General features: G+C 46.1%; 1 protein-coding gene across 2 annotated transcripts in view; it reads left to right on the top strand.

Annotated features, from left to right (window-relative positions):
- The first annotated feature begins 6,479 nt into the window (after positions 1–6,479).
- The window catches only part of LOC119453028 (forkhead box protein K1-like), a 66,808-nt gene continuing 50,138 nt past the window's right edge, over positions 6,480–23,149 (top strand). For both annotated transcript variants that reach the window (XM_037715003.2, XM_037715005.2), the window contains exon 1: positions 6,480–6,885. In XM_037715003.2, the coding sequence (XP_037570931.1) occupies positions 6,527–6,885 (359 nt within the window). In that variant the 5' untranslated portion in view covers positions 6,480–6,526. The remainder of the gene's footprint in view (positions 6,886–23,149) is intronic.

The following is a 23,149-nucleotide window of genomic DNA, read 5'->3' as shown; positions in this document are numbered from 1 at the left end:
CTGGACTGAGAGACTGTCTGTGATACAAAGCATATACTAAGCAGATACAAAGCAGAGAACTGTTACTACCTCGGAGATATCCACAGCGAACTTTCTGTTCTTCTCTTAATCTTTCCCTCCTCTTTTCCCTTCCCCCAGTGCAGGGTAGCCAAACGGGCTCAGTCCTGGTCACGGTGTAAGGTCCTGCTTAACCTCCCTGCATATCATATATCCTTTCCCTCTCTCTTCGGAAGGGTGGGAGGGGAGTCACGTACGTACCTGGTGGGCTTCTGCCTCCAAGTAGTGCCGTATAGTCCGAAATTTTGACGTGAAACGTCTTCCAAATCGGTCAGAGGGCATCGCTTGCTAAAACTGCATGTAACGAAAACGTGTTACAGTATTATCGCTTGTATCTTTGCAACCTTACTATGCAAGCGCTTTACTTTGGTATCGTTGTGTAGAAGAAAGAAGCCGTTACTCGATCATGCGTGTGTCACGCGCATAAATGTTACCATAGTCGCTCCACGCGCGACGAAATCGGAGCTAAATTTAGCCTCTCGCTCTGCGTTCAGAGATGCATGCAGCTCGGCCGTACGTTGGTCGATCCGAGCGTGGGTGATTGCTTTTGAGAAATCTCACTCAGCCATATAGTAGGTATAATCCATCAACCTCAAATCAGTGCTCATCAGGAGTGATAAGATCAAGGCCTACAAGTGTGCATTTTTTTTTTTTTTGGCAGAAATTTCACGCTTGCACGGTTATGGCACGCCCACGTTCGACAAGCAGGGTACAGAAAACGGCGTGAATAGACTGGGGCAGCAAGGCAAGGGGATATCCAAACCCTTTGACCACGGAACGTGTCCGTCTGCGCTGGGAGCGCAAACGCAGGAGTTTGACGCATGCTGTTGCGAAGGCCGATGTCCGAGCGGCCACGAAGGTTCCATGGGTGGTGCCGCGCCAGGTGCCAAGAGGAGGAGATATCCAGGGAGATTAGAAAAACTGTTTTATGTACAAAATGTACATTATTTTACAAGAAGGGCTCCATGATATTGGAGCCGTCTACGTGCTAACATCTTTGCATGTGGTAGCGTTTACATCTCCGAGCGTTCTACATGGTCGAGCGTCTCTACATGGTCCAGCGTCTCTCAACACCCAAGTCTCGCTGTTTTATCCCTTTCGTTTCCCTCTTTCACTCGACGAGGGAATACACTGTAGTTCTTTTAGCCAATCAGCATCTTGGATCAGGTGGCCATACCACGCACGTGATGTGTCGTCGTTTCCCGCCGGGCTCCGCCTCCAATCTTGCTAGGGCGCCCCCGAACACAGGCAGCGGTTGACACCTTGGGAACCGAACGTTGATGTCGTTCCCCCGGGATTGCCAGACACTGGCCCCCTTCAAGATTCGCCTCTCCATAGCGGTCAGTTCGCGGAACCAAGGAGGGCGGTGGCTGTCTCGAAAGGGCGCCAGGCCTCGTCGTGGTTCGGGTGGCGCTGGTAATTCACGGAACCGCACCAAAGGGGCGACGCTGCCGTTTAGCGACGCATGAGGTAGCCTCGAGACCAACTGCTAATCCCTCAGTCCCAGGCGAGAAAGGGGCGCCAGGTTGGCGCGTCTGAGTCGGCGCCGGCCTCCTTTGTCCCGAAGGACCGCCAGACACAACAATGCGCAGTCGCCTACAGGTTCGTGTAGATAGATGGCTTGGAAACCACAGGTTGTCATGATTTTGGTTAACTATCGTATTTGTGTGTGTGTGTGTGTGTGTGTGTGTGTGTGTGTGTGTGTGTGTGGTGTGTGTGTTGTGTGGTGTGTGTGTGTGTGGGTGTGTGTGTGTGTGTGTGTGTGTGTGTGTGTGTGTGTGTGTGTGTGTGTGTGTGTGTGTGTGTGTGTGTGTGTGTGTGTGTGTGTGTGTGTGTGTGTGTGTGTGTGTGTGTGTGTGTGTGTGTGTGGTGTGTGTGTGTGTGTGTGTGTGTGTGTGTGTGTGGTGTGTGTGTGTGTGTGTGTGTGTGTGTGTGTGTGTGTGTGTGTGTGTGTGTGTGTGTGTGTGTGTGTGTGTGTCACTACGTTATTTAATTTCTTACTTGATCACACGTGAATGTGTCAATTGTGCTAGATCTCTGTATGCCGCGCTCCGAGCTCAAAACATCCATGTTTTGATAGAGGGAGCTAGAAAAAAGGGAAAGGGTAGAGAGGTTAACCACAGAGGAAGATCCGGTTTGCTACCCTACGCTGGGGAGAGAGGGGGAGAGGTAAAGTGATAAGAGAGTAGAGAGAGAAAGAAAGAAAGGTAGCACAGATACACAATCACAGTCGGTCACCATCACCGCATGCTACCCATGTTTTGAGGTTTCGTGGTACCTTAAACGCAAAAAAAAAAAAAAAATACGTTAGGTCGTTCGTCATTCGTTTACGTTGTGGCCCACGACGAAACGTTTGGCTGGTAAACCATGTAAACAGCTCATTGGTCGGCATATTCGCTAACGAATATGTATTTATGTCTAATGCGTGACTGCAAGTCTCAGTGAGTTTCAGTGAATAGGGCCGGACCGTTATGGAGACCAGAAAGGAAATATCTGCGAGCAAGAGTCTACTATAGTCTTCCGACGTTATCTGACAGACTGACATCATAACTTTCTGGGAACTTTGCCTTTGATAAAGTAATCGCGAGATTGTTTTGCGGCAGCAAAACTTGGTTTTGAGTTAGATGACGGTTTGACATTTTATTCCTGGGATGTAGTGCGAATAAGCAAGGACGGGACGAAGAAAGCATTGGAGTAGCTACAGTAGCCACAGTAAATCAGAGTCAACAAAACGCCATTAGCGAGTGTTACATCTTTTTTTTTTTCGATATTTCTCCATTGTGAACACGGAACGGAACGAGCTGATCAGCTTAGTACAAAGATCCATGTGAGAAGGCCGCAGTTGTCAGTCCACTAAATATTGGAAACAGTCTTACTCAAGTGTGTATGCGTACAACATATTTAGCAGTTCTAAAAAAAATTAAGGTGGCGTTTAGCATCCTCAAACTGCACAGGGTTTTATTAGGGACACGGTATATTGCTGGGGCTTCGGGCTCATATCGTCAATTTGGTGTTCTTAAACGTGCACGCAAATGTAAGCACAGGAACGTTTTTGCATTACACCCCTCTCGGAACCCTATACCGGGAATCGTACCACTGCGAAGGCTGCACTGCGGTTCTTGAGGCAACAAATGGAGGCGCACTGCAAGCGCCATCTGTTTGTAGTGAGCGAACTAACCTGTGAAAATGGTCTATATGAATTGCGAAATGCTACTGCATGAAGAGAAAGAGGCTCAAAAAGCGACAGCTATTCTTACAATTCACAGACATAGATATGATTATAAATCACACATGGTGAACCATTGGGGACCGGTAAATTATTTGAATTTACACAAAGTCTCAAAAGGTTGCAGGGACAAAAGGTAATGAGTGCCTCACAGAGGTCCCTGGCCCCGCACAATAGCCGCAGCACAGCGCATATAAAAATGCACATTTGCTACAAACAACTTTATTAAATCAACAAGGATACTTGGTGTTTAGGTCTGCAGGACTAATCTATCAGCGGTTAAGGCAATTTGTTGTCGAGGTTACAGAAAACGAAGTACAATCACCATAAAACACCTGCAAGACGCCCAAGAAAAATTGGCCAATGTAAACAGAAAAATCTCAAAAATGGAATTAACAGGTAACTTCAGAAGAGACATAAGCCAATAGAAAAAAAAAATCAGCTTGGTGTTGTAATGGTACACATGTCTGATAAACCAACCTGATATTGTTGTAGAAGGGTGCGCATTTGGGCTGGTTGGTTTATGATTACGGGAAGACGAAACAGCGCTGAACAACAGGACGAAGGGAGAGCACAGACACGGGCACTGACTAACAACCATATGTATTTGTTGCTTCAGTCGTCGTAGATAAGTAGACAGCCACTATCACAAGGAAATGACAGAAAAACCAAAATCAGCAGGCTGCCCCTGATATCGTTTTTATTTCTTTTTTTTCTGTCGTTTCGACAAGGTCGCTTTCACCGAACATATCTAGGATAAAAGTTATGATTACACAATCGAATTCGACGGTCAGACCTCTAAGAAGATTTATTCGTTTTTTGAAGGTGATAAGAGACTGAGATGGCAACGCTATGTCGCTACTATCTCTGAATAGATGTTCAATAGTTGCGCGGTATTTGATAATGAAACAATTGCTTGCCTACAGGTTAACCTTCTAGGTTAAATATAGCAAAGCTTATTTTGTGTTTTCAGGTATAGTTAGAGGGCCCCAAGCAGCTCGGGATGCGGGAGCGAACTGATACTTTGTTATGGCGGGAACTGCCCAGCGCCAGCTTTCTCCGCAATGAGGGCGCGCATGTCGCGTCGTCTGCTACAGCTCGTCTGCTACAGCGCGTCGAGCAGAAGTACAAGATACAATCCTCGTTACGTAAGCAAGGGATAGATAATAAAGGAAAGCATTACCTACGGGGTCACTACATTCATAAAAGAAAATTTGGGCTCAGTTATTGTTTTGATGGATTTGCTAGTGATCAGCCGACAGTGCCCGTTTGAAAAAGGGGGAGGGGGGGATGGCATGCTTCCCCGCCCCACTTTTGATGGAGGAGGAGTTCAAGTGCTTTTCCACAGGTGAATCATTAGCGAATCAAGAGGGAGGGAGGCCCTGGACCCTTCTTCCGTTAACTTGTCGCATCGCTTAATTCAACTGCGTTCTAAAGTCGGCTCACTTAAAAGGTCGATATATCGAACTACATACATACATACATACATACATACATACATACATACATACATACATACATACATACATACATACATACATACATACATACATACATACATACATACATACATACATACATACATACATACATACGCACACACGTGGTCTTTGATGAGATGTTCTTACCAACGCAAATGACGCTTTCATGACCAACTATAGCCAGTGAATGAATTCCTGAATTCAACAACCTATTTTTATTTTGCAGTATATTATGCTGTGCCCACGTCTCGAGTATATATGTTATGCTGTCTCCAATTTATTTTGCCTGATTCGTTTGTCTGTGCACGAGAAGCCGTTGCTAAGTGTCAGCTGTTAATTTCGTACTTTCATCGCGCTCTCATCCCTTCGTAAAATGGCGTCGTCTGCTTCCAGTTTTTGTAAACCGCCGATGGCGTTGCCGTCGCAGACGTAAGGGTTCGTGCAGTTGCATCCGACTTAAAGTTAAAAAAAAAAAAAAAAGCATCATTGATGCAGTTTGTAGGTCTCCTGCCATCCATCGGAAAAAAGCGAAACAAGACGGGGACATTCCAGAGTCCCGCGACAGGTGCTGCCACCGCACTACGAACGAACGAACTAAAAGCTCGTCTGCGCGTTTCCGCGTTCAGCGAGCGTCAGTTCCGCTTGTTCGTTTTGGCTTGCTCGCTTCCTCATAGCAACAGGATCATAAACAAAAGTACTACCCCCCAAAAAAAACAAATAATCTGTTTGATGACGTCCGACGTTCTTGAAAAAGCGCCGGCGCTCCTCGTGTCCGCGAAGGTTACAGCAATTGCCGAGCGAGAACACATTTAAACGAACGACATTCGCAGCAAAGACGGGTCGGCGCGCGTACAGTGTGCCGTTCGCGAGCTGATACGACGCACTGCCGAGTTAGATACACTGTATACAGTGGCGCAGACGTATTGCGCAAGCCATCGAAAGCCGCGCCGGCGGTCTGGAGGGTGTCGCAACAGCACGAGAGTGCCGTCCGGGTCCGTTTTATTTCTTCCTTTCTCGGCGTCGATCCCATACGGCTGAGCCCTGCCGCTTCGCCAGTCGCGGTTTTCAATAACGAGGCCGGCAGGGCATCGCTTCGGAGTCGCCCGAGAACGGATTTTCGAAGGAGATCGCGACACTGAGCGGGGAAAGTATATGCGCGTACAAAAGAAAGCGGCGAAGGCCAAGCGACGGGCGCGCACGGCCGAGAGGCGGTGAAAAGACGGGGGAAAAAAATAAAAGGAGAGCAGCGAACGGGGAATGTAAACATGACACAGAGACCCGCATTCGCAGCGGCGTACTGCCTCCCCCGCCCCCCTCAACTATATCGATCTCGGAAACGCGCCGCGCATGTCGCAACAGCACCGCAGCCAACGTCGTCGTTGCCTCCGACAGACCCGGCTGAACCGGTGTCGTCGGGGCCCGGCTACTCGATTTACCACCCCCGTCGTCGTCGCCGACTTTATTATCATTATTATTTTTTTTTTACACGAGGAAGCGCCGACGAGCATCAAGAAGCACACACATACACACAATATTTGCCGATGCAAAACGCGTTTCTTTCGCGTCGGCTTCCATCGAGAAGGAGGGGGGGCACCGCCGCTGGCGTGCGTGCGCGGCTCTGTCGTCTGCAGCAGCGTTTGGGCGAGACACGATGGATGAGGCAGGGGAGGGATAAGGCCGGTCACGTGATCGGGCCCGCGATGCATGCCGGGAGGTCTGGGGCTCCAGGCGGTCGCCATTTTGGAGCGCGGTGTGTACGGTAATGTCGACGCATCAGCGGGCTTCGGACAACGATGCCTGGGCCCTTCTGGCCCTCAAATCGGCCCCGTCGAGCCCGTCTCGGCTCCAGTGGAACCCGGAACAGAAAGGGGCGGCCATCGCGCGGCTGGAAGGTCGCGAGTTCGAGTACATGATCCGCCAGAAGCGCATCTCCATCGGTCGCAACAGCAGCCGCGGCGAGGTGGATGTAAATATGGGCCACTCGAGCTTCATCTCGCGCCAGCACCTCGAGATCTTCTACGAGTGCGCGCACTTCTTCATGGTTTGCAACGGCAAGAACGGCGTCTTCGTCGACGGCGTCTTCCAGCGCAAGGGAGCCGCGCCGCTGCCCCTGCCCAAGACGTGAGTAGTTTATTAGCGAGTGTGTGCCTTGCGACGCGCCGGGCCGTCGACGACGAGAAACCATGTGTGCCATTAGGCCTGACCAACACATGGTCGCGTTCGGGGGCTTGTTGCTATGCGTGCTCGGCGTCGGGTCCGGACTCCGTCGCGGGGCTCGTTTCGAGGGGTCCGCCCGCCGAAACCCGTCGTCTCGAATCGGGGGCAGGGTGAAACCTGCGGTCGCTGGATCCCGAGCTAGTTGCCGATCGGGCAATTTGTTTACACTTGGTCCCGGGGTTGCGCGCTGGGGGAGGGGGAAGAAGGAAGGGTGGCTGCTTGTTTACCCTGCCGCCCCATGGCTGACTGACATTGAAAACGAGTTTAGGCTACGGTGTGGCCGCCGTGTGCGATGCGTTATATATTTTCCGTTTATTTCCCCGATCGGGCACGCGTAGCGCGTGTCGGGGAGGGAAATGAGAGAACAATAATCGAAGAGTACCTCGCGATTGCGACCGTGGCGTCGGCCGCTCCGAAACCCGGTCGACGGTTCGTCGGGGGGGTTCCACACCTTTTCATTCATTCGCGGCCGCGAGGCCTCGTCGCTTGGGAAGCCTCGCCGTTTTGACGACGGCTACGCCGCAAGGCAGCAGCAGGCCACTGGTTCCTGTTCTCTTCATCTAACGTGTTCACCCTCCCTCCCAAACTTTTTCTCCGTACCGTGTCTCTCTCCTTTTTTTTATGATGTTGTTGTTGTTGTTTTCTTTGATCGCGTGTGCCGGCTCGCGGCGTAGCATGGGTCGAGTTTTGCGTATCCCCTCCAGAGAACTACGCCGCGTCAACATCAGCCGAAGCAGGCTAGGTGAGGGGAGAGAATGGAGGTTGCGTTTCGCCCCGCTCTTTCCTTATTCTGTGTTTTCGCTCTTTTTTTTTTTTTTTGCTTGCGTTTCTGTCATTCTCTCCCGTCGTACCCCCACCCCCCTTGCGCGCTGTTTACTTTTGCGGGCTCGCCCTGTCTGCTGCTGCCGCTGCTGCTGCTGCTGGTTTGCCGGTTGTTGCTGCTGCCGCTGCTTGACTTCTTTCGCAGCGTCGGCTTGTGGGCTGGCACGTGTTCTGTTCGGAATCGGCGCATGCCACTATATTAATTTCGTTTTTTGTTTTGTTATCTTGCCGTCGCGTCGCGCCGACTGCCTCACATTGCGAGGCTCGCGTAGTTGTGTTTTCAGTGTTCGTCACAAAATGCCCGCTAGCGAGCGATTGATTGCGCGCAGCTGACTCCTACAGTTTCGGCAACGAAATACAACCTTGAAGTGATTCTGCGCGGAAATTATCGAGCCTTTCCACTCCAGCTTCATTCACCTTTTGTTTCGGTTTCTCTATTATTATTATTATTATTATTATTATTATTATTATTATTATTATTATTATTATTGTGGTCGCTGCTGCTGTGTTCTGCGCACGCTATTCAAACAGCATGGTACCTGCGAGATTAGATATCCTGGCATTTGTTTGTTTGTTTGTTTTAGACGTGTCGCTGATTCATCTTGTTTTTCCGGTTCGCCCGAGAAGGCATGAGTCGGTCCAGACGGAACACGTGGTCAAAAAAAAAAAAAAAGTTATGATCTATCAGCATGGGGACTGTGGTAGTATCGCCACGATAAGTGTCGCTCCCAGCACACCCTCTTCTCACAACAAGCCTGCCAACGTTTGCCTCCCGACTTTTTTTTTTTTTTTTTTCTTCGCCTCGTTGCTATCGCGATTTTTATAGACACTGGGCTCGCACCAAAACGAAAGCCTGTATCTACGTATCTCGAAGCCGCTTGTTTCCGAGGCCGGTCGCCCCGCACTTCGTGAAAACGAAAACATGTTTGATGATGGGCGGTCGGACGCACGCCACCGGTTTCGTGCCGTTGAGCTTCGCGCTAACGCCGCCAGAGGGCAGCAGCCTAGCGTCGCGACCTTTAATGCCTCTACGAGCAGAAGTTCTAACGTCTTGAGGCTACTGGCTTGGCTTGGCTGTGTTTCCACGTGCGAGGTACTGGAAAAGACGTCGTGTACAACGTAAGGCTGCCTCCATCCCGAAAACTGGTGGAGGGGTCACGTGGGAGATCCCACGAGCATTTGCATTTGGGTTAGCTTCCATGAAGGAATTGCAGTGCGCTAAAAATCTGTTCCATACACAGTAGACAACGCTGCGATGGTTAGAGAGACCTCTCGCACCACGACCGTGAAACAGTGATGCTATGCGTCATGTGATTAGATGTAGCGTTAAGCCAAATACGTTTATGCTGTTGCAAAGTACGATGTAATCATTACATTCAAGGCATTGCAGACCCGAACTTGCTGCTGAACGAGCCGAGGGACACGTTTCTTCAGCCACAGCGCACCACTTGCGTTCGCCAACAAAAATACAGCATGTCGCATACGGGAAGCAGAAAGGTGCACAAACAATGTCATGTGATGTAACCTTACGTCTGCAAGATGAAGTTCTAACATGTGAAGTATTTATTGCAGTAGAAAGCATCGCAGATTTAAAGCTGTGCTGCAAAACGCGCGGAGTTAGACTTCTATGACCACACTACTTGTGTAAATTCCACAGCGGTGCCTGCTAACTATGAAATATAGTATATTTAAAGTAACTCACAGCAGATTAGACTTGGAAAGCTGGCCGAGTTGAAGTAGTATTAGCAGCATGTAAATTATAGGAATGGAGAAAGGGTAAGCTTGTAAGCATAACTGTATCACCTTTTACTCTGTACCTGGACAAAAACAAGATGGCATAAACGAAGGGACAGAAATTTTGAAATAAAAATTTGTTTTGAATTTTGAAACGGTGAGAGCGAGTGTAACAGTGCGGGGCTGTGGGGCAGTGTTGGGATTCATGTATGTTTGGGCTAGGTGATAACTATGATAGCACATGCACTAGTTTGGCATCTGCTAACGTCTTTAAAATCATCCCTTTGTACACTTTCCATTGAAATGAGTGGACATAAACTGGATCTGGATTGGACTTGGCTGACAATGTAGTCTGGCAGAAAGCTCAGCGAGTTCGTGAAAGAGACACAACCACAAAAGTAATGAATAGGCCAACACCGACGCCAACTGTCAACAGAGGTCACACGGCGAAAAAGGAGCACGGCACAAGAACTGTCTGTGCATGCTCATGGGAAGGTGTTGCAAGCAAGTCAACTTCGGACATGTGTGATTGTGCACTCTACAGATATCAATTCAGGAAAGACAATTCTTTGTGAAGGATAATCGAAGACTGGCTCGCGCGCATGATACTGCAGTTGCTGATATGGCTTGCCTCGACTGTAAGGCTGACTTTTTTGTTCCTTTGTCTGAACGTAGCTTCGCTATCTTTGAAATTCAAAGTACATTTACATTAGTGTCAGTGCAACGAAAGGTTCCGCCACTGTTCGACCTCTCACTTGATAGTCAGCATTTGTGTTACTCTTTCAGTTCCTCTTGCATCGTCGGGACAGTGGAGCCTGGGGCTACCTACGTCAATCTTTTTACATGCTTTGTTTCCCTGGATTCCTCTAGAGGGACCTACTGCTTAGCCTGTTCAGCTAATTCGCTATATCATGTCACGCTGAGCCTTAATTCACTCTTTTGCGCATGACCTGTTAAAAGCCACTATCTTATCTGGTTACCCATGCATTACATGCTACATCTTCTAACAAGACACCCATGCATGTGAAAAGCTGGGATAACGGTGTGCATTAGTATTCTGGAGCTTAATTTGGATAGTTATTCGCCTATTATAAATCGTTGCGATTACCTTGAAATGTTTGTCGGGAACAAACGAAATTCCTCAACCTGATTTAAAAGCCTTGTATCTAACACAGGTTGGACCATGACATTTACAGCTGTGCTGTGCACTGGTGGTATTTTTCTCTGTGGTAATTATTGTTTGAAAGTCAGTTGTTTATGTTGAGAGCCAGAAACGTGAAACCTATATCTTCAGTGGTTTTAGCCTCAAGGAGACCCACTTGACGCTCACTCCTCGTCTGTGCAAATATTTGTTGTCTGCTGTGTCAGTATAAGATAACCTTTCCCTGTTTTGTCACGGAGTTCTCTTTGAGTACTCTTGTTGGTGTTGGCATGACTAACAGTAAGCTGTGTAGTCATTTCCTGCTCATGAAAGGTCGTAGTTATCAAGACGGCAAGAAGTGTCCAAGCTAGTCCACTTCGAAACGAAACACACATGTATGGTTCGCTGTTAAGCGGAACACCTATTTAGAATACCAGCCTTGATTACTACTCGGATTAGAAAAGTCATCTTCAACAATCTTTTATCAGTTGTCTACCTGATGAATCATATCTGCCATTGATGGTCATGGCATACATCGCCAGTCATTACCATTATTTTAATACTTATACAGTTTACTCACTTTACAGCGACTAATTTTTAGGCCACCTTACAGCCATGTTACATCTACCTATCGCAGTTCATCTTGACGGTTCATTAGCGCCCCATCACCACCTGCATGGCGCTCTTTGACCATATCTGGCCCTTGCGCTACTAAACACCACACATCAGCAGCAGCAGCCATTGATTTCCTTCAAACTGAAATACTTTTTCAGTTATGCAAGACTGAATACCAAATTGGCACTCCCTTCAAGAAAAAGCATTTGCTCGAGACCTACTCCAATTTCCCTGCTCAGTGCATTTATAAAAGGCAGGACAAAAAAGACACACAGCGCTAACCTTCAACAGATTGTTGTTGCTAACTTCCAACAATCTGCTAGCGCCATGTGTGTTCTTGTGTGTCTTCTTTTGTCCTGTCTATTAATCGCGCTACGGTAAACCTATTCAAGGTGCGTTGCCAACAAGCCCACATTGCACAACCCTCGCAAATTTTAAGAGGAAGCTTTAGCTCGGGGGTTCGTATCCAAATACATAGGGAAAGGAGAAATTGTTTTTCTTAGAACGACTGCACCGAATTGGATGAGCTTTGATTTTGATTTACGCCATCAATGTTTTAATAAAAATTGATGAAGACTGCAAATTTTGAAAAAGAAACTGTCGCATTTACAACTCTGTAATACAGCAGTAAAAAGCTGCATCACAATTATATATACGGCACTTAATAACGCATCTTAAGGGGACATAGCTTATGGATATTATACACCGCTAAAGATGTTAATTTTTTTTGTGAGTTGGACATTGTAACAAATTCACGCAAGATCTACATTCATGTATCAAATTTTTCTGCTTTAGTTGCTCTAACAGATGCAGCTTACAGAACAGCTATATGTAGTTTTGGAGCAAAGTTACAAATTTGTAAACTTAGTGCTATTATATTATCGAAATGCCACTTTCCGGCACTTTTTCTTGTAAATTCCAGGCCTTAAATAAAAATTAGCTTTCAACAGTCACCAGCATTCAACTTTCTCTCTCAAATGCAACAAATTTCATGGTCTTAGGGGCTGTTTCACGAAAGCATTTTTGCTTTTTACATGTATTTGAATAGGTGGCATTGGAGTTGGCCCCAAGGAAAAGCTACCTCTTAAAGAGGTACCCAGACAAAAATTCTAAATATAACTGGTAGATTACATTGCTGCGAGCTTGTAGGTATTAGCTGTGAAGTATCAATAGCAAACGCAGCTTAGAACACATTTTAATTCAATGTTGAAGTTTTTGCGAGCAACGGATTGGGAAAGTGCAGCACCTATCGATGTAGTCATCAGCATAGGTTGCATTTGTAAACAATGTTATGTCAAGAGTTTCAGCGGCTGATTTCTATGACGTGCGGCGTTGTTAGCGTGTCGCGCTGTTTAGAAGACGTTTCAGTACTGTTTGCATTGGGTGTCCTGCACTGACTGCACGCAAAGCTTACGTTATTGCGAAAAGCAAGAACTGACAGAGAGGTGTGAAGAACACAAGATGAGCACTTACTAACAAATAAGGTTTTTTTTTACGCTGACATATATCAAAACTTGCATATGTATGTACATGTCAAGTGACAGCCTTTCAGCACGCGGACAAAGCAAGATTACACTTTTTGCAATGATGAACGCTTGCCCAGTTTGCCATGTTAATGAAGCACACGTGCAAACTCCTTATTGTTTATGGATTACTGGGTTGCTGGTGCTGTGGCCAGCAGTAGCAAAGCTGGTGGCAACATCTCGTGACAATTTATTCAACAATGCATTCGAATCTTTTCCTTTCTTTTTTTTTTCCATTGTGTCAGTGTTAACGTCGAAGGGAATTATCATAAAACTACAGTACCTTAACGATTACGTTGTTACCAAAGCTTTACACCTGCAGTTAGGCAGAATATGTAAGTTAGCGTGGTCTCTGGTTAGACACTGCATCACCAGATGTCGCTACGGAGACGTTTGTGGACACGCAAGAACATGGCTAAAGCTCTCTAATGCCAGGATCATACTGAATATAGTGGACGTATGCACAACGAAGCATTACAGTGGTGTAGAATGCACAGGTTTCTCGCCAAACTAGCAGACAAAACACAAGCACAGATAGCACGGTACACCGTGCGCTAGAGTGCATTACAGGTTTGCGTGCTCACATGATCATCTCTCTTTACAAGCATGCGTCTTGCGTCGGGTGCAGGAGGTGCCCTTTGAAATCGAAACAGCGACTCGTCCCGAGATACGAGCATGTAACTAAACAATCGTCGTGGCATACAATGTAGGTCACGCTTGAATCGATTTTCGCTTTCATCTGCTCCCGTAAAAATACTTGATACAAAGTATTGGGTGAGTTGAAGACTGTAGTCCATTTTATACTTAGTAGGTGATCGTGCAGAAGTTTCACAAGTAGCGCAGTCATTTAAGTCTTGCTCCGCATGTTTCTAAGTGCTGTTAATTTGGATGTGCAATGCTTTCTGCAATATAACTGCTTGGCAGGCTACAACTACGAACCTTTGTGCTTCTTGTATGCGACATTCTATGCTTTGGTCGTAAGTGCTAGCGGTGCGCTCTTGCGGCCAGCCGCAGAAGTGTGACGCTGTCCTCCTTCAGTAGCAAAGAGATTTAGATCTGCGAGACCTTCGTGTCATAATTGCTATATTTGGAATATAAAAGTATGACAGTTCATGTTACATTCAGTTACACGATGCTTCTGTGGTGCATCATTTTTTGGTGTGCAGTGAGCAGTGACAGAAGTCTCTCCAGTCTGCATTACATTCCCTGTTTTTTCTACGCGAAATCTCGCTGTGAAGGGGCCCAAACTGCGAAAGTAACCGGGTCGAGCCTGTGATATTGCCGTGGCCGATCGCTCAGTTATTGTCTCAAGGTGCACAAGTCCGTGTGCGGTACCAGATGAGAAACGGCGGTTGTCATCTGCTCATTTCGGACTACTGCGTGTGGGCAGACGTTGCAGTCTTTTGATATATGTTTGATCGGGCACACTGTGGTTGCGGCACGGCTACTTGTATACCCTCCCAAGACCCAAAATGAGCTCAGGGACATAATTGCTTTTCAAAGTTGGTTCCTGTTACTGACTTACGGCTGGTAACACTTCTTTCATTCACATGCCTCTGTTAGATGCTTCAAGCAGCATCTCCGTGTACATGGACAAAGTAACCATCCCCTCATGTGTTACGTAGTTGAAACTGTTTTTATTTGCATATGCATAGAGAGGAATATGCAACATGTGTGTGGTAGGTCACCATGTTGATGCTGCCTTCTGAATTTTAATCTCATTTCGTGGTTACTTCAGCGGTGCTTTTCATCGTCAGTGGCCTATATCAAACATGATGGCCTATATCAAATTGGCGTCCATGTTCTTGAACACTGATCACAAGAATGTGATTGAACAACTTGGGGTTCAGCATGCATCTGACATCATATCCAGGGTGCATATATTACATAGTTTCTTCCCAAATAATCTGAAGGAGGAATATAGGCAATGGTCAAGGGGGTCTTGGCAGGATATACACTTACAGGCATTTGCTGCACTACTTATTTTTCATTTTTGACGAACACACAAAATTCTCAACAAAACATCCACAAACAAGCTTGTCTCATCGGTAGGCTAATGCTCAACGCTTTGAGATACCTCAGCTAAATACTGCAATATGCAAATGTTGGTAAAAGATCGCTTTATACAGAGTTGTGCCCAAGAATGGTTTTGTTTTAGGAATGATGACGCGAATGAAGAATTTTATTATGGATACTAACTCTCAAGAAAAATCCGTGCTCGGAAGTGTATCGTGCCCTCTAGTGGGGGAGCTCCCACAGCCTTCGTTATAATGCTGAATTGTTGTGAAACACAGCACAGGTGTTGGCTCCAGATGTGGCGTGCACAGAGCATTTATTCGCAAGGTACCTCCGCACAGCAACAGATGAACATTGTGCATGATGACCTCAAGCCCATTGTCACAGCAATGCGTTGATTCCTTTTTTCCTAATGCCCACTACAAAGGCATGGCAGCTATAGTGTTCTGCTGCTAAGCAAAAGGTTGCAGTTTCAACTTCTATCTCCCAGTGGAGAAATTGTTTATCAGAGTTTCTGTACACTAGTTATCACAGGAACACTGATAACATAAACAAACAAAAACACAATGATAGACACATAACATCGTAACGTTGGCAATAACAATAAAGTAAGGAAGAAGCTGGAACCATAAACATCTCGTTATACAATAACGACACTATAAAAATTTAATTCATTATATGTGTATTGGATAAACTGTTTTTATGAAGCTCTATTTACAATTCTTGGGTGGGCAGTGTGTGATTGTTGGGCAGACAAAGTGAGATTTAAACCTCCCCCTGCATAATGTTGTGCTCAAACCTTGCCAGTGATGGCAGTAGTTTGGCATTACAGATTGCACATTGTTCTCCACGCATTTTGGGCCTATTTGTGCAGGTCAGCTTCGTTTCATTCCTTGGTATCATCATTGGATGAATGGAATAATACGGGAACCCTTCTTGACACTGTCCAACGCCTAGCCTTTCTTGCTCAAAGCAGCCTTCCGCCCTAATGTTCCACATCCTGGCATTGTTCGCACAGAGTCGCAGTCACCGACAAGCTCGAGTTGGCATCAACAGAGGTGGTGTTCTGCTTGAATCTGCTGATCAGGAAATACCTTTAGCATGACTTGTTAGGAGTTGTCATTCTGTCGTTTCGTAACTTGTTTGTCTGCTCTGCAGTCGGCAACAATTCCGTCTACTCTGCAGTACACGCTTGCTGTTCACTTCTGTCAACATAGTTATAGTTCTGTCCCGTAGTTATGCTTAGTTTAGGATCGTGCTAATTTTCAGTTCATGTGTGTCTGTCAGACTGCAAAACTACTCGTGAGGCAGCAATGTCCGTGAAAGAAAACACTCCACTTTTAGTCGAAGTTGCTAAGATAGTAGTAGTGACTGCAGATAATAATTCGACCAAAGATGCGCGAAGTCATAGTTAGTTGTTTATAAACAGCTGTTTCGTTCACTTGGTGTTTACACTCGGCTCGAAATCCTCCGACAGTCAGACTAAATACTGTTTATGAATTTGAGAACTCACAATTTTTTTTTATTCACTTGGGTTGCCACACGGCATAACTTTGAAAAGGAATGAAATGCACAATTGGTTAATAAACAACTGCTTGGTGCAGTTTATGTTGACGCTTGAACTTCTCAGCTTCCTTCATTCGGCATTAATACGCAGGCTTCCAGATGTCGTAAATCGGAAAAAAATTTCTGTATACCGCTGTAGTTTCATCATGAACTTGAGAAAACTATGTTGTAGCCTTCAGTCATGTTTAATGCATTATCCTGTCCTGTTACTGCAATGCTAGCATGTTGACTTTTGGATGGGAAGGTTTGACAGCTCAGCTGCAAACTTGCTGTTACTTAGTGAACAGTTTCAACAGCTGTTGAAGCTAAAGGTCGGCTTGACAGAGCTCCGAGTCTCTTCAATGTATTGAAAACAATGGAACTTCAAGGCTTGGAGTGCTTCTTGAGGCTAAACACTGTTTGCAACCATTGACCCCAAACATGCTTTTGTAGTGATGTTTCTAATTTGAAACGTTTTCCCACTGGCTTGCTTCCTTGTAACTAACTGCATGGTAACATACAACTGGTGGTCGTATTCTGAAAGCCCTTAGCAACAGGCAGGCAATCTTTATAGCATTTCGCTCCACACAATAACAAGTTGTGTATTACTTGATGCATCACCTATGCTGGCACTCGAATTTTTTGTGAATGTGTTTTGGGCATCTTGCTCATACATCCAGCATTCCAGGCTCTCTGAAGTGTAAATTACCAATTCCCTGTGCAGTCAAAATGTCTTTCGATTTTATTCTTTGCTTGCGTCCTTTTATACCGTGCAGTATGTATTGTAGAAGGGAGGATTAGTGTAGGAAACATTTAGGAGAAATCAAAGGCTATCATTTTGTGTCAGTGCCTTATGTGCATATGTAAATAACACATTTGAACGTGCCAGACTGCCTGGGTTAACACTTGAGAGCATTTTACAATGAAGTGTTGTCCCTTGTTGGATAACTTTTTCATAGTTATTTCAGAGACTACAAGGTGAGAAAACTGACAATAGCACCAGGAATGCTCAGTGTATAGATCTTTTTCAAGCTTACATTCACTGGTCTCGTAAAAATGACATAGATCTGCAATAAGTTAAAGATGGTGCATTTGACCTTTTCATGAATGGTTGTCACCTCGGATGAGTAGCGTGTGTTGCCACCAAAAGAAGTCTGGTTGCCATTTGCTGTTACTATCAAGAGATGTTAGCCTGATTGCTTGCAATGTCTGCAATAAGTACAGCTGTGAAATTCCTCGGCAAATTTTGCATTGCAAGTTTAGTTAGAGGCCGTGTCTTTTAAATTTTCTTTCTTTTTCCCATAAGCATACACATTGTTTCCTCTATTTTCGAACTAAACTGAGAACTACGGTATGTTTTACTTGTGCCTTGTTTTGCAGGCATGCATTTACATTAGTAGTAGTGGTAGTAGCATTTATCTTATCTGTAGAGACAATGAGTACTATTGCTAACAATGCAAATGCATTTTATATATATTTTTGGGAATAAGTCCATCATTGTTAACCTTGTATAATTGTTTTCTACCTATGAAGACACCATAGGTTGCACGTAAGCAATGCATATTGGATCATCCATCGTTTGGAACAAGAGGTGTTTGCATATTTGCATTAGGCCGGCATGCCGACCTAACTATTTGGAGCAAAAGACTCGTTTGAGCTGTTCAGCCTTTTACTTCTATGCGTGATGTTTGTACAGAAAGTACTGAATCGGAACTGCCATCCTCATTGTAGTTTCTTTGAATAATTTTTTTTGTCATTGTTTTGAGGCATAGTTTAGTCGGACAGTTGTTACTCGTAACACTGGTAACATTATTTATTTATTTTTTATTTATTCAATACTGCAAACCTTGTACAGGTCCAATTATGCCAGAATTTGCTGTCTACTGCATGCATAATTGCCTCGCACAGAGAAAAAAAATGTTTAGTACTTATACATAAACACAGCTGCGCTGCTGCCTAACATAGTGTCAGATCATTTGCATACAGTACTTGTTTTGCAACAGTGAGTTTGACGCGTCGAATTAGACATAATAGCTCTTTTTCTGAGGCAAGCTGCCATAGCAGCACGGCTTTGTATTGTACTGTAGGCAGCCTTCTGTCATCTCCAGCGCTTGTCAAGGAAACATCTGTTTCTGCGAATGCTTATGCTAATCAGACGCCTTGTTTAACATTTGTAATGTGTCTAAGCGTTGAACAGCGCATTCACTTAGCTACTTCCGGGCTGCAAGTGTTGTTCATATGCATTCCTTTAGAAATGTGTCCAGACATCATGAAGTGTTTTGAAACACGAAAAAAAAAATGTTAGTTCTCAAAGCAATGCATGGTTATAAAAATGTCAGTGACTAACTACAGGCCGTAGGCGTAGCGCATCCAACAAGGGACAAAAAGAACGACACAGGCACACACAGCGCTACTTTCAACGATGTCTTTCTTTTTGGATCATAGCTGCATACCCTTCACTGGGTGTGCTTAACTGTGATAGAACAAGGAATGTTGCTGAAGCCTACGTTTCGAGAAGGGGACTAGCTTTCATCTGGACGACGACTGCCTCCGACATTCCTTGTTCTACCATATTTAATCACTTGAAGCCCCCCCTTATCTTCCTGTGAACATGTCTCTTCTTCCGGGTTTTTGACTGTGTGTGTCAAAGAACATGGGCTCAGCACACGCTGATGTCAAAATCGTGACCTTGTGGGAGACTCGGTTTTATCTGTGACTTATGGCGTGCGCAGAAATTTTCTTTTTTTGATAATGAGATGGATGGTTTGCTGATATTTCGCCATCTAACAGATCCCAAGTATCTTTAATCTCGTGCTTGCGACGAAGCTGCTGCTGCAGATGAAAAATTAATTCTGTCAACATAGGAGCCATGGCTGGACTTCGGCATTAAGTCCCTTGGCATTCCGTAGTTTTGGTGACAGTCTGTCCGTTGTCACTTCAACCCTGCTGCTTATTTAATTCATAGTGCTGTAACAATTTAGGTTTTTGTTTGGTGTCTTCATGCCCAGTAGATTAAGCTTCCTGCCATTGTCGGTCCAATAACACTTGCTTCCTGTTGCAGCATATTTCCTCAAAGCTAGTCCACGGCCTGACACCTCTTACAGCTGTAAATGTTCATTTTCTTTTTGCCTACTTTGAGGTGATCTATCCACGTATCTAGTGCTGACGTGACAAAGCCGGCGACAACGAAAGCGGCGGCTACTAAAAAAAAGCAAGTCTAGTTAGGAATTAGCGTTGGCTTAATCAGTGAGAGCTTTCTTCACCAAGCCGGCATCCAGTACGGCTTGAACACCTAATTAGTATTCAGGATCAGGTTAGGAGCCAGGACCTGCTAGCCGTCGTGTATTGGATAGGCGAACGCGTAGTGTCTTCAATTTCCCCTCCGAGGAAACTGCGTTGAAGCGCGAGTTAAAAATTGAATACTAATTAGGTGACCATGCAGTGCTTGATCGGTGATGGGCGTTCAGTTGTTGTTGGGGGTCGAATCTTACGCGTGGAGTCGCGTCGCATTGCCTTTATTTTTTTATTTATTTTTGCCAGCGGTGGAATTGACTTAGACTGATAGTATGTTAAAAAATTCGTTTCCTTGATTTCACGTTAATAGGTGATTATTTAAGAAAACACAAAATGGAGATCGGAGTATTTTGTTTTTCTCTCACATTCTTGTGACGAAACGCCAGCATGTCAGTGTGAAGCCGTATTTGGGCTGTTCGGATTCAATAAACGTTCGCGGAGCTTGCAAAGTTTAGTTTTCGGCTTCCTTAGAGATGTACATGACAAAGTGTACAATCAGTGTTTGCCGATAAAAAGAAAATATTTTAGACCCGAGCGGACGTACGTCGTCAAAATTCATGACGTCACGGCACGCTGGTACGGGAGCGTGAAAGTGGCGGCGCCACCGGTCTTCGTTTTTTTATTATTATTCGTCTTCTCTGGCTTATGAAGTCTGATCTCGTGTTTCATTATGAAAAGTGGCCTTTTTGTGGAACGGTCACTCATTAATACAGATCAAAACATTTTTTTCCCTGCTTTAGTGTCCCTTCGACTCGCTATGGCGGCCGCCCAGGCCATCTTCAGAAACTCCCGCAAGCCGATTGAGCTGCGCCCGCCGTATAAGTACATCCGTGTGCTTGCTTTGCGACGACGTGTTATAGTATGCGTCTGGTCTGCCCGACCGTGCCGCGGCGTCGGTTTGTAGGCTTAAGCGGAAGTCGGTGGGCGCGGCGTTTGTGTATTTTTTGTGGGCTCCGAATTGGTGTGAGCGTGTGTCGCAAGCTGCCGACGAGGGCGTTGCGGAAGCGATACCCGTTCGCTCGGCTCGCAGCGGACAGCTCTCTGGCGACGGTGGCGACACCGCGTGCGTGGCGACGTCTGGCGGTAATTTGGCGGAGTTTAGAGCTAACCTCTTACAAAAGTACGCGTCGAAAAGGGTTAAAAAAAAGTAAACAGGTTCGATCCGCGCAATTGCTACTATCAGACTGCTTCAACCGCCTGATAGACTATATGCGAAAACGTCGTTAAGCCTTCTTTCCCGCGCGCAGTAGGCCTAACCTAGGTCACCGAGCTCTCTTGCTAGTGGAAGTGTCAACACTGGCATATATAGAGAAAGGGGCGGGGTATTAGGCTTTCCACCAAGAAATGTCGGCACTGCACTGGTAAAATTAGGGCAGTGAGTCAGTAAGAATGTTTTTATGACGTTATGTTTTATAACAGGCAAGCAAAAACCACTGTAACGCGCCTTAAATGAGCTTTTTAACATGGAAAAGGAAATGATGCAGCAGTATGTTCATGATCGAAAGCCCCGGAAGTGTTAGCCAGCGCCACTACCGGTGATCGTTGAAGTTACTCGTGATAGAACTTATCGGTGACGTAATAGCGTAGACCTACACAGGGATGCTGGTATACGCGGAAGGCGAGCAGCGGCGCACGTGGCGACATCCAGCAGCGTCGAGATCAGCCATCCCTTGAAAGGAGTCTCACAGCGCGTCCTTATCTTTCAAGCGCCTTCTATTGCGATCCGAGATACGTACAAGAAAGTACCGTCGCGATTATTATGTCACCGCCTCCGACAGTGAGCACTGCTAGTACTCTAGAAGTTATTTTTTACATTCATCCGGGCTTATCGAATCTCCCCAATCAATAGGTATGCTCGCGGGCAACTTTCTGTGGCAATGAACGGAAGGCTACGGAGGTAAAGGGCGCACCAGTAAGAGCGCTTCTTAGAATATCGCATTCTCATTCGCGTTATACAGTCGAGCCCCTTTTACAGCGAACGTCTCTACAACGAAATTACCTGTATAACGAAGGAACAGTCATTCTGTCCCGGTTCTATTGAGCCATGCGGTGCGCGACCTTTACAACGAAATGACCTGTATAACGAATGATTTCGGAGGATCCACCAAGCACTTCATTATGAAGGCATTCGACTGTACCTTCAGCAAAAGTGGTTGGAATGCAGCGGTACAGAGCGCACGTTGGAAGTGAAATCGAAGGCGCGTGCAGCATGCAGGAGTTCCAATTCACCCGAAGCTGAATGTCTGCTGCCTTTTCTCGGTCCATCACTCGATATAACGGGCGGTGATAAATTGCGCACACGAATGTGGACACGCCACCTGCAGGGGTTAATTAAATTCGACTTAGTTTAATGCTACCTTTCTCTTCGGAGTTTGGGCAAATCCGAAACCGTCGCACGTGGAAGTTTGCACGCCGATTCAGTGGTGTTGTTACAGAAAACTGAAAGCGATGTCAGGCGGTGCCGCAGTGCTAGGCGCAGTAACGCGCACGCGCAGAGGCTCCGCCCCCTGTACCATTCGCGACATTACCGCTATTGTAATCTTCATTTCTCTTGCGCGTGCAATCATTCCCTTTCTATAAGTACAATGCACTCGCTGTACTTTCTTGCGGAGAACGCAGTGTCACGCTAATATAAGCGCGCGCCATTCGTGACCTGCGGATGCTCTTCTAGACAGCGTCGAATTCCGCCATGTTGTTGAATTCTGTTTGTTAATGGGCCGCATTTTCAGCCAATCGGAGAAGCCTCAGCAGCCCCCCCCCCCCCCCCGCTCAGCCAATCAGAGCTGACAATATGGCGGAATTTGGCGATGTCTGGTATTGCACCCCCCTGAGACTCATGTACCGGGTGCGGCAGCGATCGGGTTTGTTCCTTTTTCTTTTTTCTTTTTTTCTTTTAAGCGTTTCGCCGTCGTACCGGGAAGCGGTTCAGTGCGGGCGAAAGGGGATGCGCCGCGCGTCGGATTAGGTTAGGCTGGTAGACGATCAATGACGCTTGTCTCGTCGCATTCATCGGTCGCATCTCATTTATCTTGTCACAGAAATTAAATGGGGGAGGGGGGAACGTTCCGCCGCGCGCTTAGGGAATTACTATTCTACTACTATTCGGAGAAACGTACGTGCGAATGCGAACAGGTATAAGACAGCGAAAAAACTGCCCGCACACACGAAAAAGCTGCAGACTCGACGACTGTCTGTGATTCTTGACGTATAGAGTCGCATGACAATAGTACGTGTGTCTCCTTGCGCAAGTTGCGAGCGAACTTGCATCACGCAAAGGACACTTTTACGCCGCGGTTGGGTCGCGGCGCGTAAGCGCACTGCATGATGCATTCTCTCTCTCTCTCTCTCTCTCTCTATATATATATATATATATATATATATATATATATATATATATATACACAATATCGCAGGTCTCGCGTCACGTGTGGTCCCGGATTCTTCTCGCGACACGTCGCGCCGATCTAGCTCGCCGGCC

Source organism: Dermacentor silvarum, chromosome 5 (assembly GCF_013339745.2).
Source record: "Dermacentor silvarum isolate Dsil-2018 chromosome 5, BIME_Dsil_1.4, whole genome shotgun sequence".
Classification (NCBI taxonomy): domain Eukaryota; kingdom Metazoa; phylum Arthropoda; class Arachnida; order Ixodida; family Ixodidae; genus Dermacentor; species Dermacentor silvarum.
Note: the sequence above shows the minus strand (reverse complement) of the source record. Positions and strands in the feature narration are given on the sequence as shown.